This window comes from Crocodylus siamensis, chromosome 2, assembly GCF_052110815.1.
Source record: "Crocodylus siamensis isolate JL-2025a chromosome 2, ASM5211081v1, whole genome shotgun sequence".
Lineage (NCBI taxonomy): Eukaryota > Metazoa > Chordata > Crocodylia > Crocodylidae > Crocodylus > Crocodylus siamensis.
This window is the reverse complement of record NC_143396.1, coordinates 206,214,065-206,235,817: the sequence shown is the minus strand read 5'-3', so window position 1 is coordinate 206,235,817 and position 21,753 is coordinate 206,214,065. Positions and strand designations below refer to the sequence as shown.

The 21,753-nt window shown below is 45.0% G+C and overlaps 1 protein-coding gene across 5 annotated transcripts in view; it reads left to right on the top strand.

Annotated features, from left to right (window-relative positions):
• Positions 1 to 21,753, top strand: part of NAV2 (neuron navigator 2) — a 410,342-nt gene that overhangs the window by 206,778 nt on the left and 181,811 nt on the right. For 4 of the 5 annotated variants that reach the window (XM_090032867.1, XM_090032864.1, XM_090032863.1 and 1 more), the window contains one exon: positions 18,710 to 19,823. In XM_090032867.1, the coding sequence (XP_089888993.1) occupies positions 18,710 to 19,823 (1,114 nt within the window). Of the gene's footprint in view, positions 1 to 17,894; positions 17,977 to 18,709; positions 19,824 to 21,753 lie in introns of those variants that run through there. The other variant, XM_090032865.1, reaches the window with a different exon arrangement.

The window sequence follows — 21,753 nt, the reverse complement described above, 5'->3', positions numbered from 1 at the left end:
GAAATCACTTGATAAATGTGTAGCATGGCCCATTTGATCTTGTGTACAGAAGGGTTAGAGCACAGTTTGAACAAAACTTTGAGTGTGGATGTGTAAATGCAGGCACACATGTGTGTTCTTTAAGATTTGCCTGTTTATATTTCTTCTGAGTAACTGGCAACTTGACATTTTGCATAAAGAATTAAAAAATCTTAAAACCGAATTTATCTCACGTGTTCTGTCATTGAAAACCGAAGTAGTTTGTTTGGCCCTGACCATTTAAAGCATAGATTTTGCTTATGCAGTTAGTGGGATATGGTTAAATGGTTATGGCAAATCCTGTGACTGTTATTGGAGACTAGCTTAGGGTTACTGTACCTTTGGGTTTTCCCGGACATGTCCTCTTTTTGAGTCTTTTGATCTCTGTCTGGGTGGGTTTTTTAAATCTTACCAAATGTCTGGGATTTTGTGGTGCGAGCAGAGAGAGGGTAATTGGAGGCAGTATGGAGCACAGGTGTACCTGCCTGCAGCTGCAGAGGTGTGTGTAGACCCATGTGGTGCTTCCTGCTGCCTCCAATTGCCCTTCCTCTGCTCGCAGCAGTGGAGCAAAGCAAAATCCCAGACTTTTGGACTGATTGGGAGACTGGAACCTCTTCAGCCTCTGCAAGAGGAGGCTGAGAGGTGATCTTGTGGCTGCCTACAAACACATTGGGGGGAGGGAGGGGGGTCAGCAAGAAATAGAGAATACAGTGTTTACCAGGGTGCCCGTTGGGATAACTAGAAATAAAGGCCACAAACTGGAAGACAGCAAATTCAGGTTGGAAATCTGGAAAAAATAATTTACAGTGAGGGTTGCCAAAGGGAGGTAGTGCTGTTCCCTTCCTTGGAGGTATTTAAAAGGAGATTCGACAGATACCTGGCTGGGGTCATCTGACCCCAGCAGTACTTCCTGCCCAGGGTAGGGGGTTGTACTTGATAATCCAATAGGTCCCTTCTGACCCTAACATCTATGAAACTATGAAATTATTTGGGCGGGGTGGATAGGGGCTAGGGCTGTGACAGGGTGGGGGAAGGAGGGCAGGAGGGGGATTTCCTGCCCTTTCAGCATGGGAAAGGAGCGGGGGAGCCCTCTGAGAGCAGCAGGAAACTCTGTAGCCTGGCCAGTAGCACAGGGACCGGTGCCTGTGATTGCAGGGGCTGAACAGCCAGGAGATGCTGCCTGGGGAGAGAGGGAGAGGGGGAAGGAGAAGGGCCATGGCCAGGCTTCCTGGTGTGGCATGGCAGCCCCATCCCAGGGTGGGGGGGGTGCCACAAGCCTCCCCTCCTCTTCTCTCCAGCCCATGCTGGGGCTGAACACACTCTGCCCCCTCCTACATGAATTGGAGCCACCACACTCTAGCCCATTCAGGATGGGGACAGCTGGAGCCCCTCTGGCAGGGCTGGGGTGGGGGCAGGGGGCTGCAGGTCAGGAGTGAGGAACACCAGTAGGGCTGTGGGGGCTGTGGCTTAGGAGTGAGGGACACTAGGGGAAGGGTGGGGAACTGTGAGTTGGGGGTGCAGGGCACTGGCAGTACCAGGGGGATGCGGGTTGGGTGTGAGGGGCACCAGCAGGGGCGGTGGGGGCTGTGGGTCAGGGATGAGAGACATCATCATAGTCCAGGAGGGCAGGGTACTGTGATTTGGGAGTAAGGGACAGCAGCAGGGCTGGGGAGGGCTGTGGCTTGGCAGTGAGGGGAAACAGAATGGGCAGGAGCAGGACACCAGCATGTCACTGTCCCTCCACTGTCATATTCCTCCCACGCCCCTCTCTCCCTGTGTGAGAGATGTCCTCTTTTTTGGACCTGGAAATATGGTAACCCTAGACTAGCTTGAGTTTATAGGTTCAGCCCTGACTGGGGCTAGATACAGACACTCAAAAAGCCTGAGGCTGAATCAATTCAGTCTTTGCAGGTTAGTCTAAGTTGTACAGAGTTAAATTGAAACAGAAGTGAACAAACATTTACCTTTGATTCAAAAAATGCAGCCACATGCCTGCAGTGGCTCAGGCCAGAAGCCAAGGGGGTGTTACAGCATGGCTTTCTGGCTGTGTTCAGATCTTCCTGCTGCCCGCCAGGTCTCTGGAATTTGCAGTCCAGAATTACAGCAGAAGGATTCTGCCGGGTTGCTCATCACTTCTTCCTGCTTCCAGGTGCCTCTGGGATTTGTAGTCCACAGTTGCAGCCAGCAGTAAGTTTGAGTGGGGGACAGGGTGTTTAAGCCCCCTCCCTGACCCCATACCCCAGCTGGGGTTTGCCTGGCGGGGGGCACTGCCCCCCATGTAGACTGGGCTGCATCCCCACCCAGGCTTGTTCCACCCACCCCCTTGTCAGTCAGCCCTCACTGGTTTAAACTAGTTTCTGATCACTTAAAACAGTTTATGTGTAACATCTGTCCTTAGCCTAAGAGGCCAAATATATCCAGGAGAACTTTTCAAGAACTGTGTCACAGTGATCCCTCTGAATCATAGTTCTCCACGGAACCTCTTCCCCAGTAGAAAGGTAGCATGTGTAAGACCATCATCATAGATTCATAGAAGTAGGATCGGAAGGGACCTGTAGAACTTCTAGTCCGACCCCCTGCCCTGGGCAGGAGAGAAAACTGGGCTGAAATGACCCCAGCTAGGTAAACGTCAAGCCTCCTCTTAAAGACCCCCAAGGTAGGAGCCAGCACCACTTCACTTGGAAGTTGGTTCCAGATCCTAGCCGCCCTGACTGTGAAGTAGTGCCTTCTAATGTCTACTCTAAACCTACCCTCTAACAACTTATGGCTGTTATTGCTTGTTGCTCCGGGAAGTGCTTGGGGGAACAAGGTCTCTTCCATTCCCTGTTGGTCCACCGTAGTAAGTTTATAGATGGCCACCAGGTCCCCCCTCAGCCTTCGCTTGCGCAGGCTGAATAGGTTAACATCCCATAGCCTCTCTTCGTCATGTCTGTCCTGCTGTCCCTGGATCATGTGAGTGGCCCTCCTTTGGACCCTCTCAATGCTGTCCACATCCCTCCTGAAGTGCGGCTCCCAGAACTGGACACAGTACTCCAGCTGCGGTCTGACTAGTATCACATAGAGGGGGAGGATCACCTCCTTGGCCCTGCTTGTGATGCATTTGTGGATGCACAACAAGATACAGTTGGCCCTACTGACCGTGTCCTCACATTGTCGGCCCATGTTCATCTTGGAGTCAGTAATGACTCCAAGATCTCTTTCTGACACTGTGCTTTTGAGAAGGGAGTTCCCCAGCCTATCAGTTACAGTTTACTCTCCAACCTAATTTTTTTCTCTTTGAATAACACTATCTGGCTGTCAGTTGCGCGTGGTTTACATGACCATGTTTGAAGACAAACTTAATATCTCTTTTCTACATGCAGTGTTTTGCACTTAACTAGATTTCACCATATAGGTTTCCAACCAGTTCTCTACTTTATCAGAATTAGTTTGAGTAGTAATTTGGTCTTCCAAAATGCTGACCTTAGTGCTATCTGCATTTTTTAAATAAATGTTCTCACTAATCCAAGTTGCAAATGGTAGGGAAAGCCCTCAAACTCCTGTAGTAGTGTGCATCTTACTAGGCTGGTTAACTTTCTCAGAAAATAATTATATTAAAACTATTTACACTGGCACATATCCGAAGGCATACTGTCCAGTTAGTGGCCTGTGGTTAAATCATGGTGGCATTGCCAGGTGAAATCATTAGTGGCCTGCGGTTACATCATTAACCACAAGTGGTTAAATCATGGTGGCATTGCCAGAAATTCTGCTGTGCTGGCAGGGGTTAACATCCTGAGGGGTTGTTAACCCTTGAGGGGTTAACAACTGCTGCTGTGTTAGCATCCTGAGCAGTTAACACTGCTGCTGTGTGCCCCATCACAGAGTTTCCAGATTAAGATACCCACTGAGGATGCCTTTTCAGTAGTGGGGCAAGGAATGGTGCCACACTCAGCATGTGGGGTGAGCAGTGCTGCTGCTGCTCATAACTCTCTGGCTTAGATCCCATCTGTCAACCCAAGTGAGTTGGGCAGCCCATAGCTTTTAAAAAGACATAAATTGAACCCAGGACAGTTCTACTGCCAAACTGTAAAAAGCTGTGTGATGTCAAGTAAATGTGCAATAGAAACTTGAGGTTTTGATTTTTTAAATCAGTTTCAATCAGTTTCCAATGTCTTTTTTCCCATTTCTGCTCAGTTTCAGCAATTGAAAGTGCCATGTAATCAACAGTGGCCTTAACAATGGCTAGTGACATGAATTTGATTATGAGTTGACCTGAATTTCTCTGTTTTCGTGGTGCATCAGGAGAAATGGCCAAAAGAGTAGCATTTTTGCAATGCAAAGTGTTTTTGCAATGCAATAAGAAACAATTCTTGACGTTATCTGTTAACTCCTCGTTTATTAGGAGATTCCCATTTCTGGTTCCTAAAGCCAGATTCCTAATTACAGAAAAATCATAGCTGTGGAGGAGCATTAAAGTGTTAGTGCTTTTTAAGCAGCCTGGAAAGAGTATCATCTACAGTCTGCAAGAGCATGTTTATAGATGAGCATCTAATTGTGTTTTAAGCATAAAATGTTCATTATAATACAGTCATATTTGACAGCATTTCAGCATTCATTTCTGCTTTTGATTATTTATTCATGTAATTTGATTTTTTTTGGTTTGATTTTAATAAACCCACATAGTGCAATTTTGTATTGGCCATTATATGACTATTTATTATCTATCAAGCATATTTTAGAGGAAAATTAGCCCATCTATGCTAATCTTGATAGTATATTTACATTGGGTTTATGCCCACAGGGCAGCTTAAAGACCTCACAGAGTAAATCCAGCAGTACAGTACAGTTACAGGACAAGATACAAGTATGCAGTAAATCATGTCTGTGTTTAATCCTAAAACTGTTTAACTGGCTGAATTTGGCATTTCAGAATATGCCCAGATCTTTTACCTAAACAGAAAGAGGTTGAAGTTTCAATAACAATTGCAATAGAACTTTACAAGACTAAAATCATTGCCATAGTTGGTATAAGCTTTAAAAATATTAAAAACAAAACAAAAGGATATATAGTTTAGAAACAGCCTAAAAAAGCCAGGAAATTTAGTTGAAGCTGTGTTATTGCATAGGCCAAGAGGATAAAAAAAGTCAGTTATATTTAAACATAACCTTGATCACTATCTTCTTAAATAAAGAGTTGGCTCTGAGTTTCATGGTTGGGTTTGATTAATTCATAGCTAAATTTGATTTCTTTCTTTGTTCTGTTAGTGGTCTTATATCATATAGATAAAGCATAGACACTGAAATCCACTATACAACTGAAGAACAGATACAGCAGTAATCTAGTTTTCTTGAGTGCCCTAGAATAATTTCAGTGTGTCCCCCCTCCAGTTGAAGGAGCCACATTTAAAGGCAAGAGATGGTTCAGTCTCTATGGTTCATTCAGTTCTGGCTTTCCTGCTAAGCCTACACAACTGCCTTTCCCATCTCAATCTCCACCTGACCGCTTGTGTAAGAGCCAGCCATGACTGAGCTGAAGGATACAAGGCTGCATGTTGCTAGTGCTGGTAGCATCATAGCCACCCCAAAAAAGATGGAATGGGGCTGAGACTATGACCCACCATGATAAAGCTGAGGGTATAGCAGAGCCCATACTGGAATCTCCCATGTGTCACTACTGTAAGAAATCTAGCTGACTCAACAAAATTCCCCTGTAATGCTCTTTCTATATGGTGTGCTTCCATTTCTCTCTCCATCTAGGCCAGTGGTGGCCAGCATTTTGACAGGTGTGCCACAAGTTAAGCCCCCCACCTTTTTGCCTGGGTGCTACTCTGGTCCTTGTCTCCAGAGATGTACCTGATAGCTTGCATCCCAAGGGGTGCCAGAATGGCAGCCCCCTAGATTAATGCAACAGCAAAATATATCTGCCAGAGAAGTCACTGCCAAGAGCCAAGTTAACCCTTGCCTGGCCCTGAAAATGCTGCAATTTTATATGGTGAGTGAGAATCCAAAGCCATTTATTTGTCAGCGGCTGTAAGGTCACGCAAGTCTTAACCTTGCTCCTGGTTGTGACAGCTCCTCTCACAGAAACGTCATACCACCCTTCCATCCTACGCAGCTGGAGGCTCAAGCCCCACAGCCTCCATTCCAGCACCCCCTTTCTTAGGTGACAGGAGCACATATGCTACACCCAGTGGCTGCCTGTGGCATGTGCTGCAGTTTGGCTACCCCTGTTTCATTGTTTTGTATCACTTAGCTTAGAATTCAGAATAAAAATAAAATTATTCCTTATAAATATTTTAAAGAATGGTGGAAAACTATGGCTGCCTACTAGCAAAGCTAATGGAAGCTAGCTGCAGTCGCTTTATTATTTTATGGCTACATGTGTGACAGCCCTCACTGAAGCACCTAAAGATACTTTCAGTGATGGGCTTGCCATGTGCCCAGTGACAGCTTCAGGGCCCACATTTCCCATGGGACAGAACAAGCAGGGTCTGGGGATGGAGCAGCACTCTGGAATATGCAGGGCTTCATGAACTGGCACCTACAGAGCCCATGGCACTGACAGGATGACTTTTACCCTTGGACAACTGGAGTCCAGAGGCTGTCTGCAGGGTGTCACTGGGGCCCTCTGGAACAGCCTGCTTCCCTTTACTAGGCAGCCCTTCAATGGGAACTCTCTTGATGGAGTTGTACCCTCAGGGCCCAGTTAGGCAGTACCCTCAGGGTCTGGGTGATCCCATGGGGCAGTGGGATGAAGTGCTACTGAGGGCTGGCCCTGAGACAGTGCTACCCCATGGTATCCTTGTCTCAGGACTCCTTGCTGGGCAATTGATATTGGAACCCTGAATCCAAGTGTTAACTGGGGGAGCACCCCGGACAGATGGCTCAGTGTGGGAAGCTACCAGGGTATGTGGGGCTGCAGAAGGGGTGTCCTCCTGTATTTGTGGGAGCACCTGGCCCAGGGACTTGGCCAGGGGCAGTGATGTGGCCAGTCTCAATCTAGGCCCTCCAGACTCAGAATTTGCTGCAAGTCCTGGTCTGTGATTGGCAGGCAGGGCTGGGCCAGGGCAGAGGTCTAACTGATACATTTTTCTCCCTTGACAAACCCCACTCCTGCATCCCCTTTGCTATGGGGAGGGGAGGGTACCAAGCACTGGAGAGTGTTGAGAGGGAAGGAAGTTGGTCAGTCTTACCTTCTGGCTGGGCAGTGCAGTCTGTGTCCTGCATACAGCTTGTCTGGCTGGGCACACAGGGTTGTTTCTATCCAACCTTTGCAGTGGAGCTGAGTGCACTGGAGCAGCCAAGCAGGTCAGCAAGGGCCACTTTCTTCCCCTTCCCTCTTCTCTGGCTGCTCTGCTCCAGCCCCACTCCTATCCCAGGCCCCAGCCATCTCTGAATCACTCCTATTAGCCTTTGTGTGCCATACACAATGGCAGTGCATGCCACTTGCGGTATGTATACTGTGGGTTGGCCACCCGGATCTAAGCTGTGGGCTTTGAGCCACAGTGTAGACCTCTCTATACGGAAGTCCCATGAAATATGAAGTTTTCATGAGGACACAGTTAAAATGCATATATACCTCTCTTCTACTACATGTGCTGGACCTTCCTGAAATAAGCTAGGTCAAGTTGGAAGAGAAGTCTCATTGAACAGAGAGAGGAAATGCTCATCTGTAAAAGGGAGCAGTGCCTAGGGCCACAGCATGTGTAGCAAAAATAAATCTATACCTGTGGGCTTTGGCTAGACTAATTCTGTTTATCTGGGATTAACAGATACTTTTGTCTGCATCAGTGTGAGCACACACCTTAGCAAAATTCTAGTATTGGTAGAGATCTAGATTTCATTTAGAGATCTAGATCTACTCATTCATTTAAAAATATAATTGGTATTTTAAACTGTGTTACTTTCTTCTCCCTCATGATTACTCTTGCAAACTGCATAATTTTGTGGGTTAGCAAAGTAAATCATTTTTCAGTAACAAACAAATGTCTAGTTTGATGTCCATGCTTGACAGTTCAGTGTCTGTTTTTTACTTTATCCTGGTGGCTGGCATTTTTGTATGAGATACCTGAGTGACCCCAAATTAGAGAAGTTTGTAATAATCTATGGACATGATCTGCATTTTCATGAAAAGCAGTAGTTTCAGCCCATTGTGTGAAGTCCATTAATGCCTTTGGGGCTCTAGGGATTTATTTTTTACAAATGAGAGAAATCTTTAAGAGTGATATTTCCTAAGATCCAAATTAAAAGTTGTCAGTGATTTTCAAAGGCAGCTCAAATGTTTCATCATTTTGTAATAACATAACTGATATGCAAACGATAGAGGTCTCTCTAACCTTGTTCTTTCTTAGTTAATGGGGAAGTCTTTTGAGTTTTACAGTAACTACACAAAAACAACAAGGTATTCAAGTGTCTTAGTTGTGTCAAAATATTGAGGCAAAAGTGTTGTCTATGCTCCAACTCCTACTCCTTGCCGACTTGAAACTGCTGAGTCTTGATAAAATAAAGTAGCAAACAACTAAACTGTTGTTTCATGTATTGCAGCTTTAATATGACCACTGGGGAGACTACAGAATGCAATTCTCCCAGCTGACATTTCCCCAGAAGTTGGTCCTGGTTTTCAGAAGTGCTAAGGGACCAAAACTGCAATTGAAGTTACCAGATAGAGCTTACCTCATGGGGTGAAAATAATACTCCAGATTCGAAAGAAGAAATTTGACTTTTGTTTTATATTACAATAAATTGAATACCTGCTAAAGGATAAACATCCTGGTAAAAACCAGCAAGTAAAACTGAGAGCAACTGATCCTATCCAGATCAGTTGAAGTGCATTAGTTTTGTCTGCAGTTATATGAGATGTTTGCTGTGCACTTTACTGTGGGATCACAGAGCATTTCCTTGTCTGGGAAGCTTTGCTTTGAAAAAACTGATTAATCACCTTTTTTGGTGTTATTCCTTTGATTGTGGCATAGGCTTAGTTATTATACGCTGTGAAGATAGTGCATCTTCCTGTATCAGGGGAAGGCCCTATCAGGCAGTCTGCTCATTCCAGCTATAGAGCTCCATAAACAGCAGCATTTTTCCTGATTTTGTTAATCAGGAATTTTACTAAATTTGACAAAAGGCTTTGTGTCAGGGCTATCTCATGAAGCAGCTTTTGCTGCACATGTTTTCATTATTTAAGCTTGTGGAAAATTTCCAATTTTACAATACACTCTCAATAGAAATATATAAGTCTATTCCCCAAGCATTTTTGCTAAGCCTGATAAATCACTATGAGGCATAGGCATATCCAGGATTTTGTGAAGGGGGGGTGCAGGAGCAGCAACTGGCACTGCAGGGGTGGGTGCATCTCAGCTCCCCCTCCACCCAGGCGTTTGGGGAGCAGCAACAGAGACTTTTTGTGACATCGCCAAATCAACTAAGAATTCTGCCACACTTCTTGGCACCCATTCCTCCTCCTTTGTCCTCAGCAGCACATCCCTGCCTCTCTCATTTGCCTTTTCCCCCACCTGCTTCTGCTGGTGGTGGTGGTGGTGGTGGGTGAGTGGGGGATGGCTCCAGAGCCACTCCTGCCCTGTTCCAGCAAGGCTGAGCAGGGTGCGGCAGCAGAAGCAACAGGTAGGATCCTCCTTTCTGTCCTGTGTGTTCCCTACCAGCCTGGGAACAAGCTCAGAGTGAAAGAAAACCATCTGGTGCCACTGTGACTGCCTCAGCTCTGGTTCTCCTTCCCCCACAACCCTCTCAAACTATAACTTTCCCAATTAATTTCATAGCAGGGAGGAGCTTTAGAGCCACAGCAGCTGGACTCAGTAGAGGACAGCAGAAGGCAGGTTTGCCTGCTCAGGCTTGTTCCCAGACTGGCAAGGAACACCCAAGGAACTGGGCAGAGAGTAAGATTATGCCCACTTCTGCTCCTTTTCCTGCCTGGAACAAGCAGGAGTGACTCTGGAGCCACCCTCCACACATCAGCCAGGGGCAGTGCTGGGGTGCCTGTGCTGCTGAAGATGGAGGGGAAGGAAAAGGGTGCCAAGAGTGGGAAGACAGATTGTGCTTTTTAACTGAATCAGGGTTCAAAAAAAAATCCGTTACTGCTTCTGGCATGGACCAAAAGTGGGGCATGTCTGTGCCACTGGGACCTCTATAGATCTACTCCTGCTAGGCGGGCAGAGGTATCTGACTCTGAAGGGGCTTGTTCTGTAGGGTTTCTTTTGTACTGCTTCTTATCTACATCCTTGTGGTGAGTGGACAGAGAAGGATTGACTCCCTAGTCATGTGTCTACACAGGAAGTAGGGTGACATTGTCGCCATGAATGACTCAGCAGTTTAGGGGTATAGGTTGTAGGCAGACAAGGTTTTTTGGGTAAATCAGATCTCTTTTTATTAGACTAACTGAAATAGTTGGAAAAATTCTTTGCAAACTTTTGGGTACAAATACCCATCTTCAGGCTGAGGAAGTCCGAAGAAGGGTGTTTGTACCCAAAAGCTTGCAGAGAAAAATTTTTCCAACTGTTTTAGTTGGTCTAATAAAAGATATTAGGAATTTAGCAAATATAAAAACCCCATAGAGCAGTTCAATACTACTCTTTAACCTGGAAGTTGTGTACATATTTCCTTCTCATCTATGGCTATTCCAGAGGTCTGAGGGCATACCTGAATGACCCAAGCTATGTACTAGGCCAGGGGCAGGCAATTATTTTGGCTGCAGGGCCTCTTAATAAGCTTTGGCAAGCTGTTGAAGGCCACAAGGGTAGCCCTGCCCCTTGACAGGTGCCCTGCCACTGATTGCCATCTTGGGACTGGAAGGTCTTACTCTTGTATATACTCTTGTATATTGCAGGGGATGTAGGTGGATGGGTATGGAGTTTGTGGGAGAAGGTTTGGGGTATGTCTGGATGTGGGTGGGTGGATGTGTTTGTGGGGATGCGTGGGTGTCTGTGGGTAGGTATGGGGTTTATGGAGTGTGTAAAGGAAGAGGGTGGTTGTGTGTGTGTGTGGTGGGGTTTGTGTGGATAGCAATGAGCAGGGGTCCCCCCTGAGGCCAGCAGGTGTGTGTGTAGGTGGTGCATGTGGGGAGGACTGTGGGTGAGTGCAGTGTTTGTGTGATGTGTCATGTGGGGGTGGATATGGTTTTTGGGTTTGTGGGGGAGAGTTCTTGGGTATGGTGGGGTATGCAAGGGAGCCCCCTGTGCATACCCCCTTGAGCCAGTCAGCACCCGATCCCATCCTGCAACAGCCTGCAGCCCACATGCTCTGTAGCACCTCCTTGCCACCGCCAACAGCGTGCAACCCCAGTGAGCACGCCAAGCCCACTCTGGATTCACCTTGGCAGGAATAGATCAGTCAGACCATGCACACAGCCCTGACCTGGCCCCTGTGCCAGCTCTGCACCACCCACCAGTGACACGTCCTGCCACCCCCTGAATATGCAGAGGGACTGGGGATCTTTAGGAAGAGGCTTGATGCCTACCTGGCTGGAGTCATTTGAGCCCAGTTTTATTCCTGCCCAGGCGGGGGGTCAGATTTGAAGATCCCTTCCGACCCGACTTCTATGATTCTGTGATTCTATGACTGAGGCAGCTGCCAGCCCCTGCCCTGAAGTACTGGGCTTGGTTGAGGCTGAGTGTGGGTCCCCACCGGTACCATGAGGCTAGGGCCAGTGGCAGCGGAGGCATCCAAAAGGAGCTGCCACTGCCTGGGCTGCCTAGAAAGGCAGTCCATCTGCAGAGCTGCCCCAGCCCTGCTGTGTGCCCAGAGGGCGGCAGGACGCACCACGGCGGGACAGTGCCTGGGCCAGGTGGGACCGAAGGACCCTCTGCAGGCTGGACAAAGCCCCTTTATTGGCTGGATCTGGGCCACGGGCCATATTTTGCCTTCCCCAGAACTAGGCTAAGTATTGACCCCTCTATAAGAATGTGTTGTTTATTATCTGTAGCTGTGAAATCAAGGGGCATACTTTTATTTGCTTTATTTAATTGTATTTATTGAATGCAAAGGTGCTATTAAGATACTGACCTTTTGAACAAGAAGTAATCACAAGAACATTTTTTGGTGTGTATAGTGACTTTATTCAAGACTAGTTTTAGTTTTAACAAATTGGAATGCATTTGTTTAGACTTAACTTGACAAATGAAAGGAAATTGCATATATATTATCCAGCATTTATTATAATGTGTGCTCTCAAAGATTTCAATGGGAGATTTAAATCATAAGCCTCCAGCCTTTCTTTTCTCATCACAAATGGATCGGTTTGCAGATATAGTTAAGGCTTTATAGGAGCTGCTGAAATCTGATTTACCAGTGCTACAGTGCATATTGGCATTGGGACGAGACCACCAACATCCTTTTTAATAGAAACACTAGGAAATAAATAGACTTCAGACCAACATTTGCCTTTGAAAGGAGAAAAGAAATGATTATTTATTCTAAGCAGTGTTTTGATTTTGAACACGTTTCTTTTATTGTCAGTTATAATTAATGCAGGTTACTGAAGAAAGAAAACATCTCTCCTGCAAAGTGACACAAGGGAATTAATAAACTTTATTAATAAAACTCATAAAGGTCCCTCAACTTTTCTTATTTTCTTTTGAATGGACTTTTCCCCTTTCACTCTAGCGTATTTTACATATTTTTGTCCTGCTTCTTTAGGAAACAGCCCATTTTAATACAGATTGCCAGAGCAAAGATCAGTTTTTTAATCAGTGTAAATAGGTATTTTAGTAGGAGTAAAAAATTGGCAAGCCAGCTGGTTATGTATGAAAAAAACAGATAATCCTAAAGGAGTGGAATTTTTTTATGTTGAAGTAATTTGTTTCAACAGAACGATTCCCCTTTCAACTGTTTTTTTGTCCTAGCATTTAAAACATTTTAATGTATTGAAAAAAATGGACTTTACTTCTAGTTGAAGGTTTTCACTGTATCCAAGTTTAATATTAGCAATATTCCACTGAATTTACATTAGAAAATGTTAATGATTTTTTTTCTCCTTTCCAAAGTATGGCCATTTGTCTTCATGAGGTTTTATATATTTTTAATATAATCAGAGAAGCAGGCTCAGATATTTTTCAATATCAATGAGCCCTGTAAAATGACTGGTGCAAATATCAGTAACCATATAAAACAGCTTCATGTACAATATTTCATTGTTTCAAACACCATGTCTTTGCTTTCATTTCATTGTCACGAGTCTGAAACAGGAGTTACTTGTCCAGAGTTAGAAGGGTAGCATTAGCTTTACACAACTGTCAGTGAAAGGAGAACTTGCCCTGGCTTTCAGTGTGTGATGATGAACAGAGGGTATTATACAGAGCTGTGCAGATAATTCATGATGTCTCAGGGTCCAAAACTAAATAATTGCAAACCATTTTTGTTCAGATTGAACACAACCGGATAGTTCATTGACTTGGGAGATGTGGGTTCAAGTCCCCTCAAGTAGAGGAGGGATTTGAAACTGGCTTTCCCACATCCTGGGAGAGGACCCTAACTACTGGACTAGAGGGTATAAAGCCATCAAGACCATTTTGCAAAACTATCCTATCCACAAAGATATGTTTTTCAGCCAAAACTGTTCAGTGAATTTGATCTTAATTTGCAAAAGGTGTCAACTCAAATGATATAAATTTTAAAGAATAAACTATTTGCAGGGGTATCGAATATATGGCCTGTCCAGATGACTGGATCCAGCCTATGGAGTTGGGTTTTCTGGTTTGCTGGGCTTGTAGAGGGACCAGGAATTTGGGAGTAAGGCAGTCAGGTTCAGGGCTTGCCATTGAAATCTGAGGCATAGAGGCCTGTTAGGGATGTGTGTATGTGGGGGGTGGGGGGACTGCATTAACCCTTCTAGGTCCCTGGCACTGCTTCTTGCTGCTGCTGCTGCCACATCTGAATTTGGCCCATGAGGAACCTTGTGATCCAGAGCCAGCCCAGGGGGCTGGGTGAATTTGACACTCCTTGTCTGAATTCTAGAACTGGACTTGTGTCAGGGAGAATAAGTTTAATAGTGAAGAGACAAGAGAAGAGGGATGGATTACAGGACTGAAAACAAGGAACTCCTGAGCTTCAATCCTAACTCTAATTCCCTTTGTAGCCTTTTTCAAATCAAAAGTTTTTCAAAGTTTTCCTGCTGTTAAACAGAGATAGTAAAATCTAATTCATAGGATGTGACACCTAAGTGTACAGGAACGCCCTTTTCCAGAGTAGTGGTGGGATATGGTACTGAGGTAAGGTTGTGAGATATGTCATATAAAGTATAGATTTCATAGACATTTGGGCTGGAAGGGACCCTGGAGGATCACTGAGTCCAGCCCCCTGCCCCAGGGGCAGGAAGTCAGCAGGGATCATAGGATCCCAGCAAGATAAGCATCCAAATGTGTTTTGAAGGCATTCAAAGTGGGCTCTTGAACCGCCTCCAGTGGCAGTCTGTTCCAAACCTTGGGGGCCCGGACAGTGAAGAAGTTCTTTCTTATGTCCAGCCTGAACCGGTCACCGTGGAGTTTGTGACCATTCGATCTTGTCATCCCTTGGGGGGCTCTGGTGAACAGTCGTTCCCCCACATCCTGATGAACACCCCCAATAAACTTATAGGTGGCCATCAGATCACCCCTGAGCCTGCACATTTCCAGGCTGAATAGCCCCATTGCTCTCAGCCTGTCATCATCAGGTGTGTTTTCCTGACCTCTGATCATGTGCGTGGTTCTCCTCTGCACCCTCTCAAACTTCTCCACATCCATTTTGAATCGCGGAGCCCAAAACTGTAGTCCAGCTGCGGCCTCACCAAGGCCGAGTATAGTGGGCGAATGACGTCCCAGGATCTGCTTGAGAAGCATCTATGGATGCAAGCCAGTATATGGCATGGGGGATCTGTTTCCAGGGATAAATAAGTAAAAAAAAAAGAGAGAGACAGAAATTAGTTATACCATTATGTTGGTATGAAGATTCCATTTCAGAATAATTGCCAAGCTGGGTCAGAAAAAAGATCAAGATAGCCCAACATCACAATAGCAGCAAGTGGCAGATGCTTTAGGGAAAAAATACAATAAACATGGCATGTATAAAGTGATTATTTCTGTTATACTCTCCTATTTGCCATTGATAGATTATACCCCTAACTGTTGCGTTTAATAGCCCCTGATGGACCAGTCCTTCATAGTATCTTGTTTTGAAATCACTTACTTGAAAAGTAACTAAAAGCTTCAGTACACTAAAGCCAAAAAAAAATTATTGAACTGTCCTTAAAAGACATTAACTGAAACACGTCTCCAGCTCTGAGATCGTGATTGGGGAGTAGGGGGTTGGGAGACATTTATCTCCCAGCACTGGCTCCAGCAACCATGGGGCTGGTGCTGGGAGATCCTTATCTCTCAGCTCAAGCCCCACAGTCACCAGGAGACCCTTACCTCTGGAAGATCCATGACCATGGAGCTCTGGCTAGGAGCTCTCTGGTGGTAGGGGCAGGGGAGCCTGTTCTCCACCCAGATCTGCAAACATAGAGCTTGAGGGTGAACAGGCTGGGAAGCTCATGGAGCTGGGCAGAGAACAAGCTCCCCAGTCCTTGCCCTGTGTGCCTGGGTGGGGACAATGTCCCCCTGCCCTGGCAACAGGGAGCTTCCAGCCCCCACTCCCCAATCATGATCATGGAGTGGGGGCTGGGAGCTTGCTCCCAGCTCTGCAATTGCCACCCAGCCTGGAGCTGGCTGGGACCTGCCTTCGGCCGGGACAGTTCCCAGCCAGTCCCAGGCTACCCAGGGAAGCACGTACAGCCTAGAGGTGCCTGGAAACTGTCCTGTTTCGGGCAGTCCCCAGCCAGCTCCAGGCTGCACATGTGGACTTCCCCCATGAAGCCTGCAGCTGACTGGGAACTGTCCCAGTCAGGGGCAGGTCTTAGCCCCATGCCCTGTTCAGTGATCGAGGCACAGGGCTTGGAAAGAGGTGCAGGGGTGTGATAGGTCCCAGCCCTCTGCCCTGATCTGCCAGTGGAGCAGCTAGCAGTGAGTTCTGCAGTGTTTCCTGTCAACCAGTTCTGGAGAGAGAGTAGCTGGAGGTACCATATGCACTGAGACAGAGAAAGAAAATCTGGTTTGGAGTATTTATTCCCTCCCTACCTTTAACTCCAAATTTATTCTGCATTCAGTGGAGTATGTTAAGAAGCTGTTGAAAGATGGGTGAAGTTATATGTTACACCTAGATTATACTAAGGGAACTTAGTATCCCATCATACCTTATTGCTAGTGCAGGGGGAGCCCAGTACTAGGTTCTGGTCTCCCGCTGCATCAGCAAGTAACAAGGTCCTGTGGCTGGGAGCCACTTCAGCTGACAGGACTCCTAGGTGCAGGGGCACATAATGCACTTGGGCTGGGAGCCTTTATATGCTGTGGGGTCCCAACCTTGGGAGCCTATAGTACACCCCTGTGGCTGGGAGCCCCATCAGCTCACGGGGCTCCCAGCCACAGAGGCATATCTGGCCACATGTTCAGTTCATGGCATAATAAGAACCAGCCACAAAGGAGAATAACTTTGTGACTTAGCATTTTATCACACCAATAATCGATTGAATGTGTGGCCAGGTCACAACTTAAGACAACCAGTTAGTTACGTCTTGAGTGTAATGTATTGTAGGGGCCTGAGTGTCTTAAAGTTATGAAACTCCAGGCAAGGGTGAACTCTGGACTGTGCTACCTTGCTTGTATTAGGATAACTTCAGTCCACTCCATGGTGATAAAAAGAGCAATTCGCAGTCCTCCAGCATTCCAGGATGCACCAGTCCCTGCCCCTCCTCCCACCCCTTCAGAGCAGGGATTGAGCCCAAGTATCCTGGCTCCTAGCCACATCCCTGCTCACATCCCTGCTCACCAGCCATCTAGTGGCAGGTCAGAGCTGTGCAGGCAAGAAATGGTATTAATAAGAAACGGTATTAACATTTAGGGCATTTGTACACGTTTGCCCTGCAGCACTGGGTGCTTTAAAAAGTGCCCAGCGTTGTGGCACATACATTTGTATAAATAGTTAAATGCACGGCAGCACTGAGAAAATGGTGCACCACCAGGTGCATTTTTCAGCATTTCCTGCTCTATCTGGTGGAGTGTGGAATGCTTCAGGACTTGGACAGAATGAATGGGAGACCTGGCAGTGTGACAGGCTGCTGCATCACCTGGCAAAGTAAAATGTGTGATGCTTGGGACTTAATCTTCTTCCTTCCAGAGTATATCAGGAGTAAGATTTTAAAAATCAGTAGACCTTCAGTACAGTAAAAGTAGGGGAAGTGAGTATAGAATCAGGCCCTTAGTATGCCTGTAAACTGGAGTAACAGTTGCCTCTCTCCACCTACTTATGAAAAACTTTCCAGAAGGAAAAGAGCTAGTGAGGCCAGCCAATCAAGTTGGTAGCAGTTAATAACAGAGCATTGGAAATTTTCCAGTTTCAGTTATGCAGTCTCTTTTTAAAAAAAAAAATCATTAATTCCTGCTGTCCCGTTTAGTACATAACAATGTGTAATGACTGTGAGTTTATTACAAAGGGATCTCTAACACTTGGATCTCCACTAAGTCATGAAGATGTATGTGCTTTAAATCTTCGGGTGGTCTGGTTTGGATCACACAAGTGAGGTTAACAGAGCTGTATCTTCTGAGAGCAGCTGAAAGTGAAGTAAAACAGTCCCTGTGTGGTTGCAGCGGTTCATGATTTACAGAACTGAATTCATAGTGCTGCTGAAAACGTACACTCTGCCCTGCTGTTGATTTTTAAATTAAAAAAGAGCAGCTCTATACACAGTTTACTTTATTGCTAGAGGGCAGGGAAATATAGGTAGAAGCCGTTAATCCCCAGCGGGCTGCTGGGCAGGCGAACAGTCGTGGATGACAAAAGTTAATTGGAAACATGAGCAGTTTAACAGAAAACACGTTGGTGATAATTGAGAGAATAACGTCTCCAGAAGAGAAACTTTGCAAAAAGAAACTTCAGGAGAGAAGTGGCCACTGATAGGTAAGTAAACGAGTATGACTTTGGATCTCTTTTTAGGCACTAAACTAGTCACTTAAGGAAAACAAGAAACATTCACAGAAGCTAAAGAAATAGGAGTTTGGGGCTTACCGGGAAAGGGTTTACAGTTACTGCCACTAGCTCATCTTACAGCTGGATTTAGTTATGAGATAAAGATGTATCATTTAGGTTCACTGCATGAGTAAGAGCATGATTGGTTTTATTTTTGCAGAATGGGTTTGCCTCTGTTTTTATGGATATGAAAATTTGAAACCATCCTTAATTGGAATAACTTCATTTTTTTTTCCCTTTCTCCATGCAGTATTTTAAAGATACTTGAGGTTTTTCTGAGAAGTGAACTTGGACAGAAGAGCTTTTGCTAAAAGCTGAGGGAAAGTCTTAGTTGGATAGAAGTGTCTGTGTTCATGCTAATGAAAATGCAGTGAAGACATATAGGACACTGAAACACATGCATTTTTTCCATGTTTAGGTTGATCCAGGAATGCTGCAAAATTGAATACATTTGAATGGTAGGAGTTTGTTGTTCTTTTGTTTCAGGGGATGAAAACAACAGAAGTCCTTCTTCATCATAACTGCTATAGTTTGTAATAACAATACCTGTCTTTCTTTGCTGATATTAGTAGTCTAAAGCACCTTTTCTTTTACCACAGAGAGAAGTTGTGGAGCTGTTTTAATACTGGGTGCTACTAAGTGTTTTTTTTTCCTTCTTCCCCAGAGCCAGAGGACAGTACAGCCTCTCAGCCGACAGGAATGAATGAAAATGTACCATCTTCAGTTCAAAGCTGCAGCACTACAAATGCTGTTAGTTGCAATAACTCATCGGCCATACCCCAGCCCAGCTCTGCCGTTAAGCCCTGGCGCAGCAAGTCCCTTAGCGCTAAGCACACAGCCACGTCTTCCATGTTATCTGTAAAGCAGCCAGTGCCAGAGCCTCCCAAACCACCAACGGAAATGGTCAAAGCAACTCCTAATGGACAAAAATCCATGCTTGAGAAATTAAAACTCTTCAATAGCAAAGGAGGCTCCAAAGCAGGTGGGACAACCCTGGAAGGTTCAGGGTCTCGGGATAATAGCTGTGAAAGACTTGAGACACTTCCCAGCTTTGAGGAAAGTGAGGAGATTGATGCTTCAAACCGGAATGTGAATAATCCAGGACCAACATCCAGTAGTCCCAAAATTGCACTCAAGGGAATTGCACAAAGAACTTTTAGCCGTGCACTGACTAATAAGAAAAGTTCCCCAAAGGGCAGTGAGAAAGAGAAAGAGAAGCAGAAAGAGAAAGAAAAGGATACATGTAGAGACATGGTAAAAAGAACATCTGTAACGGAGAAGCTGGAAGTGAAAGAGGAGCCAAAAGAAGAACAGACAGCACCAGCTGCAACAGAGATGCCAAAAAAGTCCTCAAAGATTGCAAGCTTTATCCCTAAAGGAGGAAAGCTGAATAGTGCCAAGAAGGAGGCCTCTGCCCCTTCGCACAGTGGAATACCAAAACCAGGAATGAAAACCACCACAGGGAAATCCTCAAGTGCCCCAACTTCTTCAAAGGAAGGTGAGAGAAGCCGCAGTGGGAAACCTGGCTCAGGGCTCTCTCATCAGAAGACCCAACTAGACAGCAGGAATTCCAGTTCCACTTCAAGTTTAGCCTCCTCAGAAGGAAAAGGGATAGGAGGGGTATCTGCTCTTAGCAGCAGCAGCAGCACCCAAGCTGTCAGTGGGCCAGCTAGTACCACACAGACTACAGGAAGCAATACTGTGAGTGTTCAGCTACCTCATCCCCAACAGCAATACAGCCACCCGAACACTGCCACAGTTGCGCCGTTCATGTACAGGTAGGGTCAACTCCTCAAGTATAATGTTTTGCACTTGGTGTTTTTATAGGGAACTTCATTTATCATGTGGTTACTTGGGAATGCAAGTTAAAAGTTGTACAACAGCCACTTTAGTTCTACTGTTAGCACAAAGGCTGCTATGAAATAATTTAAAATATATTACAATTAAATTAAATAATCATAATCTGATTACATGACCTCATGCTCATGAAAACTTCTGCTATGCAGCTGTACCTAGCCTTCTGTCTGACTTCGGACTAACTTGGCCAACTGCCTCTCTCTCTCTCAAACTGTTGTCAAACTCGAAATTTATAGTATCCCTGAAAGTTAGGGAAGCAAAGAGTTGCTGTATCTCTGACAGAACAGTTTGAGAAAAGCTGATTCTGTAATATTAATGAATGGTATGTATGTAGTAGTGCTTGCATTTCAGGTGCAACGTTCCTTTTGTTCGACTGTGGCAGTAAGTTTAAAATCAGTTGGTAGAGCACAGCTAAACAGAGTAGCAGGAGGTCTTAAGCATAGCACCTCAGCAGGTATAATACCTCTAAAAATGTCTACTGTTTCTGACACTAGTTTTGTTTCACTGGTAGCTGCAATGTTAGGAGCCCTTCTGTAGGTGGCCAAAGCTGCCTTGGCCATTTTTAATATTTTGTTGATTATGCTGGTTTGATGTGTCATGGTGCTTTCCCAGTGCCAGAACATGTTCAGAAAATTCCTTTGGGCCTAGAAACAGAGGAGGAACATGACTGCTGCTCCATGCTTGTATTTGCTCCCCACTGAATGGGCTTTGCTTGGTTAGCAGGGGCAGAGTCAGGAGAGCTGCACCATAGTCCTAGTACCTCAACTGACCTTTAGTGAAAGTTCACGGAACAGTTCATATATTCAAGGAATCAAAAGGATTGCTTAGTGCTATATGGGAACATAACAAGGAAAGAAGGGCCAGAATGTCTTTTAGCCCCTGTCCCTATGCAGGCACATAAAAATAGGCCAGTGTGAATGATGAACCTGCTGAAAATACATGCTGTTATTAAATTATCCTTGGCACTAAAGAAAATTCATATTGAAGTTACTAATATTTCCATATTCACCTTGCTTCCCAATGTACTCTGTTCCTATCACTGTCACTACAGCATCTTACCATTGGTAGATAGTGGAATGCACCAAGAGTGTTTAGAACTCATTGAAGGTTGAACTCTTTATTGAGAGTTAGTGAGGGCCAGTGTCATTCAGAGGATTATAATACTGTAACTAAAGATAGAAAGAACTGGCTGTTCCTTTTTTTATTTCTACAAACATGAGTTCATATGACACTGGGTTGAAGACTGCTTATGAATATAATGTCCTATCAAAAGCCAAAATAAAACCCCTATAATAACCAACCTGATGCTCATCTCTGTTTAGTATTTTGAACAGAGATATCATCTGAGGCATGAAAACTGGGCTGATAAAATTTTTATAATCCTTGCAATATATTGATAGTCTCAAGGTAATATTTATTTGACATTTCAAAAGGCACAAAACAAGCTGCATAGTCTTGCCAGGGGAAGGAAGCTGTTCCAAACTTCAGAAAATATGTTTTACTTGCCAAGCCAGTGAAAGGTCAAAACTAAACGTGAAAGGCCCAAATGTATCATAATCATTTTCTAAGAGAGCAAAGTAAAAATATGCTTAATGAAATGGGCTCCAGCCACGAACAATAAGTGACTATTTGCAAGTCCTGAAGAATATAAATTTGTAGCATCATTTTATGTTTTAGTGTCTAAACTTTCCTGTTAAATGTAAGGTTCAGCTGTTAAGGGCATATCTGTCTTTTCAATCTCAGGGTCACATCCTTTATAATACTAGTAGGTGCTTAGCATCGAGGATTTTATCTAAAGTTTCTTGATGTTAATGCATGGGCTTCCGCTGCCTAAGCCAAGAAGGGCAAAGC